Source organism: Aspergillus undulatus, assembly GCF_047715775.1.
Source record: "Aspergillus undulatus strain CBS 261.88 unplaced genomic scaffold BDV17scaffold_27, whole genome shotgun sequence".
Taxonomy (NCBI): Eukaryota; Fungi; Ascomycota; class Eurotiomycetes; order Eurotiales; family Aspergillaceae; genus Aspergillus; species Aspergillus undulatus.
The window spans coordinates 128,247-147,585 of NW_027396631.1; the positions used below are offsets into that span (position 1 = coordinate 128,247).

The 19,339-nt window shown below is 51.5% G+C and overlaps 9 protein-coding genes across 9 annotated transcripts; 6 read left to right on the top strand and 3 right to left on the bottom strand.

The window, feature by feature from the left end:
* The first annotated feature begins 499 nt into the window (after positions 1 to 499).
* BDV17DRAFT_99752 (6-phosphofructo-2-kinase PFK26) lies at positions 500 to 3,403 on the top strand. Its single transcript, XM_073765457.1, has 2 exons — positions 500 to 1,065; positions 1,327 to 3,403. Exons 1-2 carry the CDS (start codon positions 791 to 793, stop codon positions 3,164 to 3,166), a joined length of 2,115 nt encoding a protein of 704 aa, XP_073615108.1. The 5' UTR covers positions 500 to 790; the 3' UTR covers positions 3,167 to 3,403.
* On the bottom strand, positions 3,369 to 4,515 carry BDV17DRAFT_99765 (DsbA family oxidoreductase). Its single transcript, XM_073765458.1, has 2 exons — positions 4,306 to 4,515; positions 3,369 to 4,227 (listed from the first exon to the last, which is right to left on the bottom strand). Exons 1-2 carry the CDS (start codon positions 4,348 to 4,350, stop codon positions 3,571 to 3,573), a joined length of 702 nt encoding a protein of 233 aa, XP_073615109.1. The 5' UTR covers positions 4,351 to 4,515; the 3' UTR covers positions 3,369 to 3,570.
* Positions 4,516 to 4,608: 93 nt separating this feature from the next.
* Positions 4,609 to 5,600, top strand: BDV17DRAFT_99810 (uncharacterized protein). The gene is made up of 2 exons (XM_073765460.1): positions 4,609 to 5,500; positions 5,595 to 5,600. The coding sequence occupies exon 1, from the start codon at positions 4,917 to 4,919 to the stop codon at positions 5,445 to 5,447; it is 531 nt and encodes a 176-aa protein (XP_073615110.1). The 5' UTR covers positions 4,609 to 4,916; the 3' UTR covers positions 5,448 to 5,500; positions 5,595 to 5,600.
* A 573-nt stretch (positions 5,601 to 6,173) lies between these two features.
* Positions 6,174 to 8,960, bottom strand: BDV17DRAFT_99806 (SPX domain protein). The gene is made up of 2 exons (XM_073765459.1): positions 6,615 to 8,960; positions 6,174 to 6,558 (listed from the first exon to the last, which is right to left on the bottom strand). Exons 1-2 carry the CDS (start codon positions 8,847 to 8,849, stop codon positions 6,436 to 6,438), a joined length of 2,358 nt encoding a protein of 785 aa, XP_073615111.1. The 5' UTR covers positions 8,850 to 8,960; the 3' UTR covers positions 6,174 to 6,435.
* A 335-nt stretch (positions 8,961 to 9,295) lies between these two features.
* On the top strand, positions 9,296 to 10,860 carry BDV17DRAFT_264614 (NUDIX hydrolase). Its single transcript, XM_073758048.1, has 2 exons — positions 9,296 to 9,831; positions 9,964 to 10,860. The coding sequence occupies exons 1-2, from the start codon at positions 9,341 to 9,343 to the stop codon at positions 10,814 to 10,816; spliced, it is 1,344 nt and encodes a 447-aa protein (XP_073615112.1). The 5' UTR covers positions 9,296 to 9,340; the 3' UTR covers positions 10,817 to 10,860.
* Positions 10,861 to 11,038: 178 nt separating this feature from the next.
* BDV17DRAFT_264617 (uncharacterized protein) lies at positions 11,039 to 11,938 on the top strand. The gene is made up of 4 exons (XM_073758049.1): positions 11,039 to 11,170; positions 11,234 to 11,265; positions 11,389 to 11,470; positions 11,539 to 11,938. Exons 1-4 carry the CDS (start codon positions 11,075 to 11,077, stop codon positions 11,563 to 11,565), a joined length of 237 nt encoding a protein of 78 aa, XP_073615113.1. The 5' UTR covers positions 11,039 to 11,074; the 3' UTR covers positions 11,566 to 11,938.
* A 169-nt stretch (positions 11,939 to 12,107) lies between these two features.
* BDV17DRAFT_264621 (uncharacterized protein) lies at positions 12,108 to 14,475 on the top strand. The gene is made up of 4 exons (XM_073758050.1): positions 12,108 to 12,402; positions 12,485 to 12,512; positions 12,583 to 13,111; positions 13,165 to 14,475. Exons 1-4 carry the CDS (start codon positions 12,266 to 12,268, stop codon positions 13,770 to 13,772), a joined length of 1,302 nt encoding a protein of 433 aa, XP_073615114.1. The 5' UTR covers positions 12,108 to 12,265; the 3' UTR covers positions 13,773 to 14,475.
* A 48-nt stretch (positions 14,476 to 14,523) lies between these two features.
* Positions 14,524 to 16,536, bottom strand: BDV17DRAFT_99852 (uncharacterized protein). The gene is made up of 2 exons (XM_073765461.1): positions 15,313 to 16,536; positions 14,524 to 15,193 (listed from the first exon to the last, which is right to left on the bottom strand). The coding sequence occupies exons 1-2, from the start codon at positions 16,442 to 16,444 to the stop codon at positions 14,625 to 14,627; spliced, it is 1,701 nt and encodes a 566-aa protein (XP_073615115.1). The 5' UTR covers positions 16,445 to 16,536; the 3' UTR covers positions 14,524 to 14,624.
* A 31-nt stretch (positions 16,537 to 16,567) lies between these two features.
* Positions 16,568 to 19,275, top strand: BDV17DRAFT_264628 (Hsp70 family protein). Its single transcript, XM_073758051.1, has 9 exons — positions 16,568 to 17,478; positions 17,538 to 17,582; positions 17,636 to 17,702; positions 17,752 to 18,013; positions 18,108 to 18,207; positions 18,285 to 18,379; positions 18,437 to 18,647; positions 18,750 to 18,900; positions 18,972 to 19,275. Exons 1-9 carry the CDS (start codon positions 16,636 to 16,638, stop codon positions 19,199 to 19,201), a joined length of 2,004 nt encoding a protein of 667 aa, XP_073615116.1. The 5' UTR covers positions 16,568 to 16,635; the 3' UTR covers positions 19,202 to 19,275.
* Positions 19,276 to 19,339: the final 64 nt, after the last annotated feature.

Below are 19,339 nucleotides of genomic sequence, written 5' to 3' on the forward strand. Positions count from 1 at the left end.
AGCCACAGGACAAAGGGGCCGCAGTGGTACCTTGGCAAACCAGGCTCCTGGAATTATGAGGTGGATAGTGGGCAGAGGGTCAGCTTATCGTGATGCACCCTTACTTGGCCAAGCATTCTACATCCGCAGTCCGGCCACCAGGTGCCAAAGCCAAGCCATTTTACTTTTTGGTTGTGATATACGGTACATGGTAAAACCCAGAACATAGTTTTCCTTGGTTGTTGGTACAGAGCAAAAGAATAAGATAGGCCTCGATGCGAGGTCCCAGGACCGGGAGTGGATCTGGAGTATTTAAGCAGCTTCTTTGTCCCGCATCACGATTGCTTCGATTTGACATCATAACAGCCCGCCCTACTATTCTTCCGGGTTGCCCGCCTTTTATTAGTACTAGTTCTATCGTTCGGTGGCAGCGAGCACGTTGCTCAACTTTATAGATACATCTGCTAATACCCTGCAATCTCACATTTTTTATACGGACCTATAGCATCAGAACCTGCGGGCAGGTGTTTGCGTTGTTGGAAACGATCACAGCATTTATTTCAATTGTGTGAGCGGGTTGAGTCATCCGCCCACCACCGAGAGCTCCCCCTCTTCTCACGGCTCTCTCGGCCGCCAGTCTCGCCTCTTTATCAGTCTGACAATCATTGATTGCGTGCAAGCCTTTTCCTCGCAGTCTGCACTGTTAAATAAATCGCTTCCCTCGCCGGGATATTTTTCTTTTTCCAGGTCGTGCTACCTCAACGCGTCAACATACATATTGGCTACAAAATCCCTGCGCCAATCGCGGGGGATGGCCCAACACACTGACATTGCACGCTCAGCGATCATGACATGTGCTTCTTCCCCCGACCATCGAAACTCGGCCAAAATGAACGGCTCTACTGCCTCCGGCGGCAAGCCGAAACACGAAAAGGATGCGAGCCTGATGCCTCCTCCGAAGACTGTTGCCGGTAGAGCGCTAGGCAATGAGCTGCATTCAGATAAAAAATCGCAGGCATCCAAGGATGGTGTCGGGTTCGCCCTAACAGACACTCCGGTTTCTACCGCACCTTCGTCCCCACAATTGTAAGTGATGCTTTTCGTCTTGCCCTCTCGTTGGTCCGTTCCTGCTTTATCTGCGGTTTTGCTTTTCTGTCAGAGAGCTTGTTGGTGGTCTAGATGCGCTCTGTGTGCCCGTTGGCCTGTCGGGGGATTCCCAGCCCTTGTGGACCACTAGTGCATACTCTATTGTGCCTTGATACTCCTTGCATTGATGCTTATCTACGAATACTTGAATATCCCTCGGCAATTTTGGCATTTTGATGTTCTAGACTAATGGTCGTATAGTGTCGCCACAGCAAGCCAGGCTTCCACCCCCAGCCGCGTTCGTGCGACCACCCTTGATATCCCCGGCCTTACAAAGTCCAAGGTCTCGCCCGATGGACGTATTGCCCAGCGTGACCTCGGCGCTAAACTGGTCATTGTCATGGTCGGCCTGCCTGCTCGCGGTAAGAGCTATGTCACAAAGAAACTCGCCCGTTACTTGAACTGGCTCCAACATGATACCGAAATCTTCAACGTTGGAGAGCGTCGTCGCGTGGCTGCAGGAAAGTCGCCGGCTGCGCCCGGACAGAAGAGAAATAGTTCCGTGCAGCAAGAGCTTGTTGATTCCGTACGTCGACTCAGTGTTAGTGTCGGTGGGTTGACCTCTGCGGTGAACGAATCGCACGCTGCGCCCCAGAATGAGGCACCTCAGAACGACTCACCTCCTGAGCTTGACCATGCTCTCCCGCCTCCTGTGGTTCCCACAAAGATTCTCGTCAATGGGAGAGAGGAAGAAGCACCTTCCGGTTCCAACGTGGTGCCCGCTAGCGAAGCTTCACCCCAAGAACAACAGCAAATAGCCGAAGCGTCTCCAGAGCAGGAGCCCATGGACCAGTCTGCGAGCTTCTTCGATCCTAAGAATCAGAAGGCTTTGAAGATGAGAGAGCAGGTGGCCCTTGAGACATTGGACGAACTTTTGGACTACATCCTCGAAGAAAACGGCAGCGTGGGCATTCTCGACGCGACCAACAGCACGCTCGAACGGCGCAAGACCATTGTCGACCATATCCACAAGCGCGCTGGCCCAGAGCTTGGCGTTTTGTTCCTCGAAAGCAGCTGCGAGGACCCCGTGCTTCTGGAGGCGAACATGCGCCTCAAGCTGTCCGGGCCGGACTACAGGGACCAAGACCCTGTCAAAGCTCTCGAGGACTTCAAGAAGCGTGTCGCTTTGTATGAGAAGTCATACTTCCCTCTCGGTGATTACGAGGAGTCTTTGAACATGCCTTATATCCGCATGATTGATGTCGGACGCAAGGTCGTCTCGCACCAGACTCACGGATTCCTCTCCTCGCAGGTCGTTTACTACTTACTCAACTTCAACCTCTCGCCCCGACAGATCTGGATCACCCGACACGGTGAAAGTAAAGACAACCAGGCCGGGCGTATCGGTGGTGACTCGGAGCTCAGCGAGAATGGGCATCGCTACGCAAAGGCGCTTACCCGGTTCATCAACGAACAGAGAAAGGAATGGGAAACAATCCAGAGACAGAAGGACTTGATGTCTCAAATGCCACCGCGACCTGGCGACAGCACGCCTCCAAACCCCTCGTACATCCCTCGGGACCGGCCCCGCAACTTTTGTGTCTGGAGCTCGATGATGCAGCGTACTGTGCAGACTGTTGAGCATTTCAACGAAGATGACTACGATGTGAAGCAGATGAAAATGCTGGACGAGCTCTATGCAGGTGAGATGGAAGGTTTGACTTACGAAGAGATCCGCGACAAGTTTCCCGACGAGTACGCCACGCGCAAGAAGAACAAGCTCTTCTACCGCTACCCCGGCCCTGGTGGCGAAGGATATCTCGACGTTATCAACCGACTCCGAACCGTCATCATCGAGATGGAGCGTATGACCGACCATGTGCTTCTCGTCACGCATCGCTCGGTGGCTCGTGTTCTCCTGGCCTACTTCCGCGGTCTCAAGCGCGACGAGGTCGCCGGTCTGGATGTGCCCTTGGGCATGCTATACATGTTAGAACCCAAGCCATACGGCGTGGAGTTCAAGGCCTATCGTTACAACCCTGAGTCGGATTGGTTCGACTACATTCCGGACTTCCAACTCCAACAGGCTACTTACCATTAGACCTACCGGGGATGTTAGACATAGACACCTATCTCTGAGACATCTCTGCATCTGTTTTACGACACGCTTATGACTTATGGTGGCGAACTTATTCTTGCTGATTCTACTCTTTCTGCTTGATTCTACTTTCTTGCTTGTCTTCTTATCTTGCACGTTGCTCTGGTTCATCTGCTCAGGCGCTGGATGGCGTGTTCGAGTCTCGTTCTCGTCAGCGTTCTTCTCGTCTTGACCTTTCTACTCTGTATTTCTAGATGTTCGCTCGCCTGGCGTCTGTAGCAACGCTTCTCATCTTGGATCGGCTTGTGGTTGTTGTGATTGTGGCTTGTGCGGAGTCATGTTAGTCCAATCATGCCTCGCGAATACAATTATTCGCAGTAAACTTAACAATATCGATACCTATCTATCTACGAACTCTCTACCACCTTAATCTTCGAGAACACCTCCAAAAACGTCTCCGGCTCATCTGCCCCCTCAATGGCATACTGCCCCTGCACCATGAAATACGGCACCCCAGTGACAAACTGCCTCCTCGCCCTCTCCGCCTCCTCATCAACCTCCCTCCCACCCTCCTCAGAATCCAACAATTTCTCCACCTCACCTTTCTCAAGTCCCGCACCAACAGCGGCCTCAACAAGAACACCCCGATCCGTAATATTCTTCTCCTCTTCAAAGTAAGCCCTGAATAACCGCTCCACAACACGGCTCTGGATCCCGCCTATTTTCCTCTCCTCCCCATTCCCATCCCTAATCCCAGTCTCTTGTTCCTTCTTCCCAGCAAACCAAATAACCCGATGTGAATCCCTCGTCCGTCCCGTGTTTCCCCCAAAACCAAACTTAACCCCCTCAATCTCACCGACAGCCCCAAGACGTGCGAATATCGCGCCCGTCCGGGCCGCGCCGAATTTGCTCTCGTAGAAGGCGGCTTTGTTTACGCCGGGGTATGGCGGTGATGAGGCGTTTAGGTAGAAGGGCGACCAGGTTATTGTGAATTTGTCGGTGGGGTAACTTTGCCGGTGGGTGAGGATTGCGCGGGTTAGGCGGCGGTAGCCGATGTAGCACCACTTGGATTGGATGGATTGTTAGATTGAGTTGGATTTTGGGATATGCTTGGTTGTGGGGGAGTTTGAGGGGTGGCTTACCGGGCAGACGGTGTCGGAGATGATTTGGATGTTGAAGTTTGTCATTTGGGCCTGGACGAAAAGCTCGAGCTGGTATTCGATGTTGCAGTAGGCAAAGCTCTTCTGCGGGTGGGATATCCAGTTTATATAGATCTGGGACTGGAACTCTGGGACCTGGGGATTTGTCAGCACTGTAGCTAACTATATCTCCGACCTCAACAGTCCGGTAAGAACTTTGATTCCATTATTATTTCTTATATTTTTGTCCCAAAATTTGGTTAATTTCATGATTCAATTTTCGAGATACTTCCCCGCGATGACATCATTTCTTGTATCATGGAATCGGCACTGTCAAGTGCCTCACTACTATTATAACTAAGTAACTATAGAGTAGCTACACTACTGCGGAGCAGATAAGCGCCAGTATAACTCCCCTCACTCCTCCATCCAAACGCAACACAAAACCTCACCTCAAATGCCCACCCTCAACCCAAACCCGGCCGTATCTGGTCCCTCCTCCACCACACAATCCTCAACATCCCACCACGCCGCCTCCCCTCTTCCCCCTCCTCTCAGGCACAGTCTGGTTCTTAACACTAACAAGCCTGCTAATACGATGGATAACCCGCGGAATGAAGCCCTACCCGGGCCAGATCAACAGTTCTGTCCCCTTCATTTCAGACATTGCGTCCTTTGAACTCAAGCCGCTTTTCCTTGTTTGGGCGTCGCTTACGGCGGCGGGGTTCGTCCTTACTGTTGCTGCGGTCCATGTTGTTAGGTTTGAGCCGGGGTTTGCGCTTGTTGAAGACGAGAATCATCAGTCTGAAGGTGCCGGGGATGGGCGTGTTGAGGACGGTGAGGGGGATGGGAACGGGGACGAGGACGAGGGAAACGAAAACGAAAACGATTCAACCCTCAATCCCCTTCGCCTCATCTCCCTAACCTCAATCTCCTCTGCCTTCAGCGCAAGTCTGTCTCTGACTCTCCTCGCCGTAATGGATACTTTCCAGTATAGCATTGCGCACGATATCTGTCTGCGGCTTTGCTTTGCGGGTTTGGCGGTTCAGGCGCTGGGAGCGGCGATTGTTTACGGTGACGAGAGGTTCCAGGCGGTCCTTGTATTTGCTTTTAGTGGGACGACAATGGACGGGGTTTGGGTATGAGAGACCATGGGGTGACCATTGGTTATGAAGACTAGCAGGGGGGTCAGGATATTGTATGCCCCCTTTTTTCTTCTCCGTTTCCCATCCAAATCTCAATCCCATGACTCCTTATCCTCCTACCATGAACACAATTAACATCCATCCTAGCGAAACCCTCTAAACCCTCCTAGTCATCGAAATCATTCTAGCAACGTCATTCCTCTCCCTAAGCGTCAGCGACCAAATCGACACGCACTATCGCAGAGCCGCGATCCTGGAGTGGGTGATTGCGTATCTGGGGACCGTGTATTTGTGGTCGTTTGTGGTTTTTTTTTGAACGGTACGTATTTATCAGACTTGAATTTCCATGGACCTCGCTCTTGTGTCTCTTTCTCTTCTGCTATTTCCACTGCACCAAGTGAGGTGGTGGTGGATGATACATTGAATGAAGGGACGAACATTGGTTTTGAATTCGGTGATACCATGTTGATATACTAATACTGATACTGATATTCATGATTTGGTTAGGACGACATTTTCGGGTTACGTCCCGAGCACGCTCTATCAGGGCGCCGCTATTTTCTGGATTTGACGGGGCTAGACCTTCTAATGTCCATTGTATTGAGAATGGTGAAGAGACTACAGACATCAATGATGCTGAATGCGCGCCGTTACTTCGAGACGGTCAGCCAGAGAGGAAATATACATGGTCGAATATGGGTGGATAGGGTCTCGTAGTGTTTAGAGGACTTCAGCATGCACATGTGGGACCGTGAGGATGACGTATATTGATTGAATGATCTAATGAGGTAAACCAAAGCAGGACTAACCTATCCCATCTACAGCAACCAGAAACACAAAATGATATACAGCAGGGCGGCAAATCGGCTGAATCGGAAGGGGTTGTTCGTGATAATACATCAACGCCATAATGCATCAATACCTAACACTTTTGACTCACAAAGACAGAGCGTTGATATTGTTGAGATGAGTATAGTGTGTAAGGCCATCAGTTCAGAGGCTGCTGGTTAGCGACCTTCCACATCTCCGCCTTTTGCGCAATCGAGACGGGCGAGTCAACGAGTGTGCCGCCGGGGTTGTTCCCGCGGATTTTGTCCATCGTAGAGGAGTACTACGCTTGTTAGTTTGTTTCATTTCTGAGCCAGCAATGATAAGTGAAGAACATACCTTGAAAGCAAAGTTGAGGATAAGCGCAACAGCCAACCCGATACATACGACGATAGGACCGAATGTGTTGTCGAGGTCGCGCCCGCTTCGGCGTCGGATGAGCCTTGCGCGCATTTCATACATGTACCATCCCCATGCAGCTGCAAAGACGGCAAAGGCGGTGTAGACGATGGACAAGGCGCGAGCAATGTCGTTGTGCTTGCCTGCTGCGTTGTATAGACCGAGAGAAAGGGTGGAAAGCAGAATGCTGATGTGCAGCCACTTGATGAAGGTGCGCTGGTTGGCGAGCCATACCTTTGTTTCGACGCGGACGGGGCCTGCATCCTTGATCCAGTATCCTGGCTCCTGGACACCCGGCGGTAGAACGACGGATGACTTGTTGCGGTTATATCCAATGAACGAGGGGAACAGAGATGCCAGACGGGATTGTGTGAGGGGTTCTTCTTCTCCTTCCTGTCGAGTGAGGAGTGCGGGCTCTTCCTGGCGTTCTCTCTCCGCATCACGCTCACGCTCCCGGTCTTGTGGCCGGGGTTGGGGAGTTGAGATGTGTGGCTGTGGCCGCGGCCGCGGCGGCTCAAGGTCTGTGAATCTAGTGATAGGTGATCCCACGAGGGGCCTTGCAGCTGGGCTCGTTCTCGCTCCAAGGAAGCTTCCTACTGCCATGTCCTCCTCGGCGTGCTTTGCCAGGCGCTCTTGCTCTTCATGGAATGCAGTTTCAGGATCACGTCGAATGTCATTGTCAAGCTCGGAAAGCCAGAATGGAAAGCTGTTGACGTGGTCCTCGAATAGCTGCGCAACACCGTGGGCAAACTTGGAGAACCGTGGAGCCTCCTTTACAAGGTGAGAAACCATCAAATCCTTCACCCACTCTGAATTATGCGCCGCACTGCCGCGCAGCTTGATTTCTAGTAGGCCATGGGGGAAGCGGGATATCTCGCCGGTCCTGATGGCGGTGAATGGGTATTCCATTCCGGTGTCATCGATGTCGGTACGATGCCACTCGTTTTCGTCGCGGCAAGGACGCTCGCTATCCAGGGAGTCCTCTCTGATGAGCGCCAAATTCGTGTCCAAAGAGATGCGAATTCGGTCATCACCGGGGATTTGGAAAGCTGTGCGGGTATAGTTGGCCCGAAGCATAGGCTGAAGGTTGTACTCCTTGATGAAGGATTGCAGTTCTTCCACATCCCTTTTCAACGACTCGGCCTGCTCCACCTCTCCATTACCCTTATCCTCCATCCGATGAACCTGCTTCTCTAACCGATATTCACCGTCGAGGAATTCTTTGATGTGCTTCTGCTTAAGCTGAACCTTCACCTCTTTGCTAAGGTTGTCGCTGGTCACAATCTTCTTTTCCAGGTAGATCGGTGGCTTCTCTTGGAGGTTGCCGGACCAGCGCAGCCGCAGCGAGCCAGCCTCAGGGCTACGGGCAACCTTTTGGGTGTAGAGGTCGAACTGGGGGTTATCAAAGTACAACGAGGTAATGGTAGGGTCGTTGGCGTGGCTCTCCAGCTCCTTCGAAGACTTGGGGTTATAGATGAGGACCGGCAGCTTGCGAAGGATCAGAGTCTTGACTTCCAACAGGTTGTCCGCATGAATCCAGAATTTGAACGAGGAATACTGGTCTTGGCCGAAACCCCGTTCAGGCTCGACGGCCTTTGTGCTCAGAATCTCGCGCACGAAAGAGTACATCACCGAAAGTCTGCGGACGAGTGGCGAGTAGTCCTCCGAATTGAATGGTAGCTGCGACAAGCGGACTTGAAGCAGAGGCTTTACACGATACCGGGCGCCTCGCTTGCGGTCATGTTTCTTCGCAGCTTTCAGGAAGCCAGTGAAGTTGATGCGGCTGTATTTCTCCAGCTCACTGACCTCCTTGGTGATTTCATCCAGCTCGGTCAAGACCTCGGAAGCGACCTTGACCCTCTCCTCTTCTGCGACGGCGGCGGTGTTCTCCTCTCCAGCCTCAGCCAGAGGTCGAAGTTTGCCCTCGCATGCGCTGGTCCGTTCTCGCAACTGCTGGGAGGTCTGCACCTGAAAGGCATTGACCTTGTCTAGCTGCACATTGAGCAGTTCCTGGACAAACTTCTCCTCGTCCTGCTCCGTCCATGCGCCGTCCGTGTCGCTGTCATCACCAATGACATCATGTTCCCTGAGGAGGCCCTTCAGCTTGTTGTAGTCGATATAGTTCTTACTCCATGGCGGATAGACAGCGTTCCGCAGAGTCTTTCCGAAACGCATGACAGCGCAATTGCTCCAGAACGGGCCGTTGGAGTAGGGGTGGAGATGGTGTAGGTTGTGCTCCCGTACGATCGAGCTCGAGTGGTAGACGTCCTCTCAGCAAAGCAAACAAAGGCACGTCAGTCCAAAAACACTGTCACGAGGGCAATTGCTCAGAGAAGGCAAAAGTCAGAATCTGTCGAAGTGGAGGACGGGAAACCTCAGCAGATATAGCTTTGCCAGGCTAAAATGGCGGCGGGCTATAGTGAGGCACTCTACGCTTTCTCGTGCTGCATTCGAGCACGTGCGGCAGAAAGCTCACTCCAGGCCCCGCCGCGACCAATGGGAGCCCGGGGATGGTACCGCTGTCGAGTGGACCCGGGACCGTTCCGGTATTAGCGTCATCTCTTGGTAATTTTCTGCGGAGCCCGATATCAAGGCCTCCTCTGCTACTCCGTAGATATCTTTGTAAATACTGCATACTTCTTGCGCTTTTGCGCAGCTTGAGCCTGATGCACGACAATACAACAGCCTCATCGCAGCTGAGATCTCTATCTTCGTCCCTTCACAGTGTGCTGCTAGACCTCCACAAACACACCTACCCTCACGTCCCCAATCCTCCACAATGCAAGAAACGAGCCTCCGTCGCCCTAGTCCTTCGAGTCCGACCCACGTACAGTCACCGGTTGAATCGATCCTCACTCCCGCGAAATGATACCAACCTTCCCGTGACAGACCAGCTCGACAACTTCTTCTCCCAATCGTGGGTACAAAATGGAGATCCCGAGGTTCTGTTCATCAAAAGAGCGTCGCGCGTTGGGGATCGTTGGACCGGCCATGTCGCTCTCCCGGGAGGCAAACGAGATCCAGAGGATGCCGATGACCGAGCAGCCGCCATTCGAGAGGCTTCAGAAGAGGTGGGCCTCGACTTGACTACGGACGATTGTATATATGTCGGGAATCTGCCTGAGCGAGTTGTGACATCGAGCTGGGGTAGCGTTCCGTACGTCTGCTATGTTTCTTTCTTTTCTTTGCTTTTTTTATTTTTATTATTTCTATTATTTTTTTATCCTTTTTATTTTCCCTTTTTTTATTTATTTATTTTTTTATTCACATCGAAGCTAATCAGGTTCAGTTTGATGGTTCTGTGTCCGTACGTCTTCCTCTTGACAGGATGCGACTCCCCTGTTCTCGAACTACAGCCAGATGAGGTAGCGTCGACTCACTGGGTATCACTAAACGTCCTCCTTTCTCCATCGTCGCGCACGGTAGAACACGTCGACATGACACAACGGCTTGCAAGTATAGGTGGTCTTATGGCTCGCCTAGCGAGCCGGACTATGATGGGCTATATGCAGTTTTCAGCAATCAGGCTGAGTCCTACTGAAAGCTTGCAAGATGTTACCAATCTAAAACGCAGTATTGCAACCGCTCCATCCGCCACCTGGCTGCAGAAACGCAAATCAATGCTTTGTGGCTCACAACACGGCTCGATCCAGCCCCCTCCACTCCTCCTCTGGGGACTGACGCTCGGCATATTAGCCGACTTTTTGGATATGCTACCTCCTCACACAGCTGTCCAGCTGTGGAATTATCCCAACTTCACTGCCCTTGACCTGCGCTTGCTTGTGAATGCTCTCACATATCAGTTGCGTAAACGCAATATGCATCAGGTCAGATTTGGGGCGCGGCCCCGGCCTAGCGATACTGCCATTGATGGCGAAACGGCTGCGTTACCGGTTGAGGTGCAGGAGAAGGGCGAAGACGATCGTAACAAGGTCGGCATCGGAGGGCTTGGGGTAGGAAGATATTACGGAACCTCTGATAAGAGTCCTGATGGGAGCGCCTACGCAGTGGGCATCATGCTCAGGGGCTACTATCAGAGGATTCGGGTTGCTCTCTATATCTTCGTTGCTTGGCGCGTCGCCATGGGATCTGTAGCGGCTTTCGTAGTTTGGAGGTATCTTCGCCAAAGGCTGACTAGGTAGATGCTTAGCTTTAGCTTGTACATAACCCCAACTAATAGGTTCAATTGCATATATTATAATCTCTTTCCCGAACTCTCCACAGCGGCATATCGCTGTGTATTGTAAGTCCGTAACAGGGATACTACAAGCTCTTCGGCCGGGCTCCGATAGCCCGATTACCTAATGCAACACCGGGAGCTTGAGGCCTCGCACTCCGACGCCATACTCCGCAAACTCACTACTACCACTCAAGGGAAATATCTCGCACACAATATCGGAATGGCAGCTACGCAGAAGCTCTATCCCCGCGCGACAGTGAAGCGGATAGTCAAAGCTCACGCGAACCGAAGCCTGAGCAAGAACGCCGACATACTGGTAAACAAACATAACCCGAGCGACGATTCATTGATACCTGCTAACATTTGATATCTATTACAGATATTCCTCAACTACATGCTCTTTATGCAAGAGTAAGTCACTGATACTCCAACCGCCCGATCTTCTTCGTCCCTCCCATTCCATGCCATTACGGCATTGCACATCGAACAGCGCGTCCCTCAATGCGGCAAGATAATTCTAACAAACGAAAACAGGCTCATGCGCGAAGCATCAATCCGATCGCGCAAGTCTGGAGAGAAACATATTAGTCTGAATGCTGTTCGCAAGGTGACTGAGGTACGTGACAAACCACAACGACGGTTTTGGTATGATTTGGTGCTGATTGGAGGGTCTTGGTGGTACAGAAAACACTACGGAAATTCAAAGGTTGAGCGAGGACTTCGAGACGAATGCGATATGTTTGATTAGCTCTGGAAGTCCGCGCTGCCCAATTGTTACTGACAATGATGAATGGGTGGGGGCTCAGATAATGGGATGGTGAAGGGCTGGTCCATGTTTTCGGTCTATTCACCTGGGGTGTTACTGACAAACCCTAGGACGGAACAGAGGGCGGTGTTATTTTGGAATTTCCGTTTCATGATACCCAATTCGATGTTTTATTTTGCATAGCTGTTTGAGTATAAATAGCTTGAGCTTGGACGGAGCGCCACCGTCATAGGTCGCTATACTAATCTAACAGCTCCTAGAAAGCTCACAACTTATGGATAAGAAGGTTATGATTAAAAGAATACCATGCTCCTAAAATCAAATCAATCCAAGTGAATATTTATGCTTTAGCTATAAAAGTGTATTAAGATTGAGGCTGATCCAAGAGTTCAGTGTTGGTGCCCACGCGACAAGCCAGGCGGCGGCAGCGATCAGTGAAGGCCCGCCCTGGACCTTTGTTTCTTCTGCCCTCCACTCGTTTCTACACGTCAGTTCCTCCTCTCTTCTTCCTCTCTGTTACATATCCCTTCAGGCTGCTGCTTAAGCTCTGCATCTCTTCTCTCTTTCATTCTATCCTTTTATCCAGTTCTAATCAGCTTGATTATCATCCGAATTTCACGCTCCGTTACCATTTCCACCTACATCATGGCTGCAGCTGCTCGCGACACTGCCGCTACGCAGTCTCCCTCCCCCTCAGAAGCGAAGCTCAACACTGCTACTAGCTCTGTTGCGACTGCTGCTTCAGAGCTTGTCGACTTCCCACACTACAAGGAACTTCAAAGGTATGATCGGCCTGGATCTTCGCCGCCTCAATTGCTGGCGCCTTTTCCTTCGCGGCTCAGAGACGGTGCTAATGTTGTTCAGGAATCTGCGCAACAATGTGAAGAAGCTGGTAAGCGCTTGGGCAAAACCTATTTGCTTTTTTTTTTTTTCACTCCACGCCTCATGCTGAACCAATCTAGAATGCTACCGCGAAAGTCGACGCCATTATCGCCGAGAACCCGAACAAGGAGCTTGAGGAGCTGGTTGCCGAGAAGAAGATCAACAATGACCAGATGGCACAGGCGCTGAAGAAGCCTGCTCTTCGGGCCGCCATTGCGCAGCTGGAGGAGCAGATTGCTCATTACAAGGAGTTTGCGACATTCTACGAGCAGCGCTTGGCCAGTCAGAAGGCAGAGTTGGAGAAGGCACACAAGGAGGAGGTGAAGGCTCTCCAAGTAAAGGCCGCTGCTGCTAGTGCACCGCCGGAGATGCCAGAAGTCAAGAAGGAAGACTTCACTCAGCAGTTGCTGAGCGTGAGCAAGTTCCTTTGCACTGCCGCAGTTAGGAGGCTTCATGGCGACGAGACTTTGCCTGAGAGCCGTGCGTTTGAAGGTGTCCTCACCCAGGTTTACGCTGGCACGCTCGACGCAGTTGCTGCAATGCAGAAACTTATCGATGGGGCTGACGAGAAGATTCTGAGTGTTGAGGGGGAGACACTAGACGTTACCTGTAAGCTTTCGTGGTGGTTGTTTTCAAAAATGGAGCTGACTTTCAATTTGCAGACGCAAAAGTCAAGCAACTCTCAGAACCCTCTGCTGAAGAGCCCGCCGATGCCGCAGAGGCTGCACCCGCAACCGACCCTACCACAGCCAATGCCGCCTACACCGAACTCCAAGACCCAGCTTATGCGGCCCAAGCTGCCGCAACCGAGCCCGCGGCAGCTGCAAGTGAAGCCGACAATGCTGCACCGCCTCCTCAAACCCTCGTAGGTGAGGGTGCGAATGCAGTAGCTGAATCGACATGGGAGCCCCACAACGACCCTCTTGCTTCTTCCACCAACACGGAGGGTTTCGTTGAAGTTCCCCGTGACCCTGCCGAGACGGAAACCGGCCTCCAGGCAACCCCCGCTAACATCACTGCCGACGCCGATGTTGCATCTCAAGAGAATGCAGCAGCCCCTAAGCCCGAAAATGGGTTTGAGCCCGTCGGTCATCGCCACCAGAGACAGGGTAGCGTCCGAGGTCGCGGCCGTGGTCGTGGCCGTGGAGGCGATGGCTTCCGTGGCCGCGGTCGTGGTGACTTCCGGGGTCGTGGCCGAGGCCGCGGCGGCCGTGGACGCGGAGGACCGAATGGTGCTCCCGCCGCTCCCGCCATCACTCCGTCGCAGTAGTTGGACACTGCTGGTACCGCGATTGACTGCCTGGTAGTAGAGAGTCTCTGAGAGCGGGCTTCTCCCGGTCACAGTTTTGTCCGTCCTCCAATGTCTTCTCCTCGGCACGCGGACTGTCCAGTTCATCTCCTCTAATCTGTTCACGGGTAACGGTGGTGTTATGGTTCACGAGCAATGAATTTTCGAAACGATACAACAAGACTTTGCATCCCCCTTCCTTTTAGTTTGGATGGTCCTGCAAAAAAGCTTTTGTTGACATTTGTTCTGTGCTGTGGTTATTGAGCGTGCATCTACTCTGGTCTGGTTGCTCTATGATATCATAACTTCTCTTCTCATATCATCTCTTTTGATCTAGTCCAGTCCGAATCTTTGTTGCCTTTACTATTGGTAAGATGATGGACTCGTTCTAGGTTCAGATCCATGTTGAAATACCCATGCTACCTTACCTTACCTTCTTCCTGTACTTTAGTTTTTCAACATACACTTACCATCTAACATACGTCTGGGAAAGTGAATGAGGCAGTCGGCTGGCTGGCTGGTTGGCAAGGAGTGTTGGGTGCTCACTGGGCTGGATAGATAGGGTTATTGAAGGTCATTGCATGGCATTAATGCGACTCGGGGCAGTTGGCTGTCTGCTGTCTCCATATCTTCAGAGTAGAGTGTAGTATGTCTATTGAAAACTCGGGGAATGCATGTAGTAATAGTCAGGTACGAATTCAATGCGCTCTCTGCATTACTGAGATATTCTTCCGTGGTGGCTTGCTGATTATTTATTCCTGTTCTGCGCATTCCGTCTGCATCTTTACTTTACCTCTCCCACTTTGAAGCTACTCAATAAGTATACGGAAAGCGTCAATCATTAAGTATGACAATCGCCTTATCGCTCAACATCTCACCAGATGCCCTAATGCTCGGTCTCCCCGGCCGTCTTCCATCCTTCCCACCACTCTCAGCCCCCAGAGACAGAAATGGCTGGCTTAATAATTTAATTTTCTGCATCGCCGATACACCCTTATCCTGAACTCTATGGGCTACAACCGTCCCATGCACACAGAGCTTGACGGTTGCGCCCCTCTCCGGTACACCAACCCTCATACCGGTTTTGTCCTGCGCCTCCATCATGTCCGGATCGAACCGGTCCCCCGGGCTGAACTGCAGTACCTCGAACCTAACCCTGTCAGGCGCGAAGCACTGCGCTCGGAACGAGAACAAATCGCGGAAGAGAGGACCCATCTCGCGGAGGAGATCACGCTCTTTGAGTTGTAGTAAGGATGGATCGAGGAGGGGGTCGAAGAGGGCCATTGTGTAGGATTGGAGTTCGTCCGCGTGGGAAGAGAGAAAAGTTGATTTGAACGACGCGTCGTGTTCGAGTGCGTGCAGGACGGCGGCCTTGTGGAATGCTGGAAGGAAGTTGGGTATTGCTGGGAATAGTTGATGGGTGAGCGCGGGTTGGCAATGAAGTGGTAGGACGTAGCCAGCCGGTCCTTCCACTTGAGCTCTACTCAGAGCGAGCAGAGCAGCGGATGGTCACCTCACTTACCCGAGTCTTGAATAGCGTTCTGGTAGCCCCGTAGTATGTGCCCCTCCATGTGCAACGCCGTCCACATGTCAGAGTGTAGTATGCTATCACGAACGATGCAGAACAGTAATGCTCGAAACGCCAAGTTTGGCGCGAAGTGGAAAGTTTCTTCATCCTTAATTGATCTCTTGATCAAGTCCCCGAGTTCAGGGTGTATAGTGATAGGAAAAGGCATTTTGTCGAGAGGATATAAACAGCTGTGGAGCAATTCTGCTGCACGAATTATCCCAAGCTCAATATCTTTCATCTTACGCTCAAAGTTGGCAGTTGTTGTAGGCATGTCCACGTCCTGGAACCTGGAGAGGCGAAATTCAAACCCCAAAGCCTTGTCTAGGCTAGATTCCAATTCAAGGATTCTCTTCTTCTGCCGCTCGATTTCGTACTCTTTGGACTGCAGTAGCTTGTCCTCTCCGTTTTCGGTATCCGAGGGAGGTGGTTGGCGAGCGCTAGAAACTTGCCGTTCAATGACCTTGTTCTGCTTGGTTCTGAAGTTCTTCAGCCGTTCCACCTCGTCCTGAAGCTCCTTTATCTTGTCAGATTCCGCAGTAGCAAGAAGGTCATTTTGCGTTTTCAGCCGGGTTATCTCTCGTTCGAGTCTGTGATATTCCTTGCTACGGGCTCTTACGCCAACGTGAATTTTCCTGCGCGGCTTTCCTGTAGTTGATGGCCTCGATGGGCTCGATGTTGAAGCGACCTTCTGCTGAACAGAAGACCCCGTACTCGCTTCGTGGGAAGCCGAACGGTTTGATTCCGCCCGACTTCGTTTTGTTCCGGATGGGAGGATGTTGCGCTCACACAAAACACCCCCACGCTCTTCGACCTGTGGAATCTCGTCCCCCGACAACATGACCCAGCCTTTCATGGACCGAGACCGAGATGGAATGGCCACCTGTAAGTTGTCATCCGGCATTGTCACGTTGAATCGGAAGGAATGATGCGGCTGCGCGGGGATCAAGGACGGCAAAGGCCTCCGGCTGGTGTTTTGTATCCAGTTAGAAAGGGAGAGTTCAACTGACGAAGGCAGGAGAGACTTTCGCTGGGAAAATATTCGCTTCCTGGGTTGCAGGGATCTTGCTGCCCTTGCCTGTTTCATGCTAGAGTAGGCGCTTAATGCCTAGTGCCTGGAATCTGCCTTGAGCGATCGATATGAGGTGGCTGGCTGCGGCGCAGGCGCCATGATCGCACATAAATCTCGAGCTGCATTTGCAATCTCTGTAAAACGTCTTGCCCTTCAGACTTCAGGCCTCCCGGTCTTGGTATTATTCTTTGCGAAGTGGCTGCATTATGACTTTACGAAACGCGTCTCGAAAGCGACGCCGTGCGTCGAGCATTATAGACCCTGCATCTGGCGTTCCAGCTTCTGATGGCCAGGGTCAAAATGATGTTGTGATGGACAATTGGAGCGGGAGTAGCACGGGACCGCGAGATATCAGACAGTCGACGATGGAGACATCCGAGCCGCCGCCCGATTCTAACAACCCTCCTCGAACCAAGTTCATCGTCGGGCTCGACTACGGAACCACCTTTTCCTCTGTTTCTTATATCAAGTTTGATCCTGCCAACCCGCCAAAGACCCTCCGTGGACACCAGATCGATTACATCTGTGACTGGCCTCATGCCGGCAATCTTTGGCGCAGCCCTGACGTCCCGAGTGAGAATTGGTACCTCGAAAACAAATTTCTATGGGGGTACAACGCCCGTGAGGCCATCATGGGAATTGAAAATGAGGAACTGAACTACAAGAACCGAATTATCCAGTGCGCAAAGCTGCTGCTCTCAGAAAACCAGCAAGATACGAAGGGTCTGCAAGAGGATTTGACGAGAACTTTGCACAGGGCCGGAAAGAATCACCAAGACGTGATCAGGGACTATATTCGCGAACTCTTATTGCACAGCAAGAGCTATCTGGAGAGGATAGAGGCATTCGATGAAGATTGCGAGGTTGAGATCGTGTTCTGCACGCCAGCTGGATGGACCGCAAAGGCGATCCGCGACATGCAGCGGATTGTGCTGGACGCAGCGCAGGAAATCACCTTCGGTAATCTCTCGCCCTTGTACATTCTCAATGAGCCCGAGGCTGCCGCGGCGTATATTCTTGAGGCGCTCCCAGGAAGGAAAGATCTGGAGGTAGGTGCTTGGATCCTTAACAAAGTGTACCATGTTCTAGACCAACGCCGGGTTGAAAGACAGGTGACGTTTTCATAGTCTGCGACGCGGGGGGAGGAACTGTGGTAAGACTTCTTCCACCCTCCAATCGGCCCAGAGTCTCACAAACCACTACAAGGACACCATCACTTACCGGGTGCGTCAACATCGACCATTTCGAGTGGAAGAGGTCGTGACCCCAACAGGTATGAACAACTCATCTAGAGCTACATTCAACACTGACAACATGTAAAGGCAGCAATTGTGGCTCGAGCTACGTCAACCGGAAATTAAAGAAGGAGGTAGTTAAGAGATTGAAGAGCACACCGTACACAGCCCTCAAGGCGCCCTCGCCTGAATACGTCCTCGAGCACGATCTGATGACCAAATTTGAGTACCTTGTCAAAAGACGGTTCAACCCAGACGAGGGACTTGATGGAAATGAATCCCTTGTCATGCACGGGCTTACCAAAGACGACAGCAGGGGCTTTGGTAACTCTGTAATCTATATTCCAAGGTGTGTGCACCACATGTTGATCCGACACTGAACTTCAATTCCTCTTCCGTTGCCACCCCGGCCTTCGATTTTACATGCTGAATATATGATCTAGAAAGACAATTGCGGAATATTTTCAATGGAGCTTGGATCGCATAAGCAAGCTTATACGCCAGCAGATCAATGCCGCGGCAGCAAAGGGCCTGATGGTTGAAGTATACATCATCTCATGGAATCACGCGCCATAGCAAGGCCCTTGCGAAACACACGCTGATATGAATACGTCTTCTAGAAAATCCTTCTAGTCGGCGGTTTTTCCGCCTCTCCCATCCTTCGAAGCCACATTGCAAAGGAATTTGAGCTGAAAATTATGACTCCTCACAGAATGTGAGTCGCCTCACCGCATCAACAGCAGCATTTGTTACTGACCTGTCGAACGAAAAGTGACACCGCTTCAGATGTCTCGCACGGGGCTGTCTTCCGCGCCCTGAACAAAGCCGATGGACCTAAGCGTATCGTTCAATCGAACTTTGGGTTTCTTCAAATAGAAGAGTACAATCCAAAGCTACCAGCTCATCGACTTGTCACTCCAACAGATAACTCCACGGATGGCAAAAAATACGTGCATAATGTCTTGGACTGGGTCATAAAAAAGGTACACAGTATCCATATCCCCTTTCTAAATAATTCTAAAAATTATGAAAAAATGAATAAGTATCTAGAATTAGACCTGAAGGCTCTTCCTAACTGGCCACAGAACCAAGTCCTCAGAACCAAGCAGCCTTTCAGAAGCCGGAACTACCAGACATTCAAATTCGACGAGGAACTTGTAATCACTCAACGCATTTACGTGTCTGACTTTGACAACGCACAGGATCACTACCAAATATCAAATCAGAACAATAGAGGTACTTACCCCGGGTTCCCCAATCTGCTGCCTAATTCACACATGGTCTGACGGCGATCAAATGGAGCATAGGGGCCGAAAGCTTCGGCTTACTGCAGGTGGACCTCCAAAGGGTGAAGGAAGAGGGTCTGCTAGAAATCAAGCTCGGGCTTGAAGGGCCGTTCTACGAGCTGCACTATGAGCTGGGCATGGAAGTTGATGGGAGAAATCTTGCTGTGAAACTCTTTTGCCCTCCAGGAGGGCGATGCCGGGGGCAGACACAGCTCTGTATCGCGGCTGCATTTGTGCCTGGCACTGAATAACTTTTATATCTAGAGCATTACGAATCGTCTTCACTTTGGCGTTAAGATTAAAGTTATGCAGTATAGAGTAGTCGCCACTAGGTTTTGTGCAGTAGCTGACTCAGCTATCCCACGTCAGTTCCAAACCATGGGCTTGTG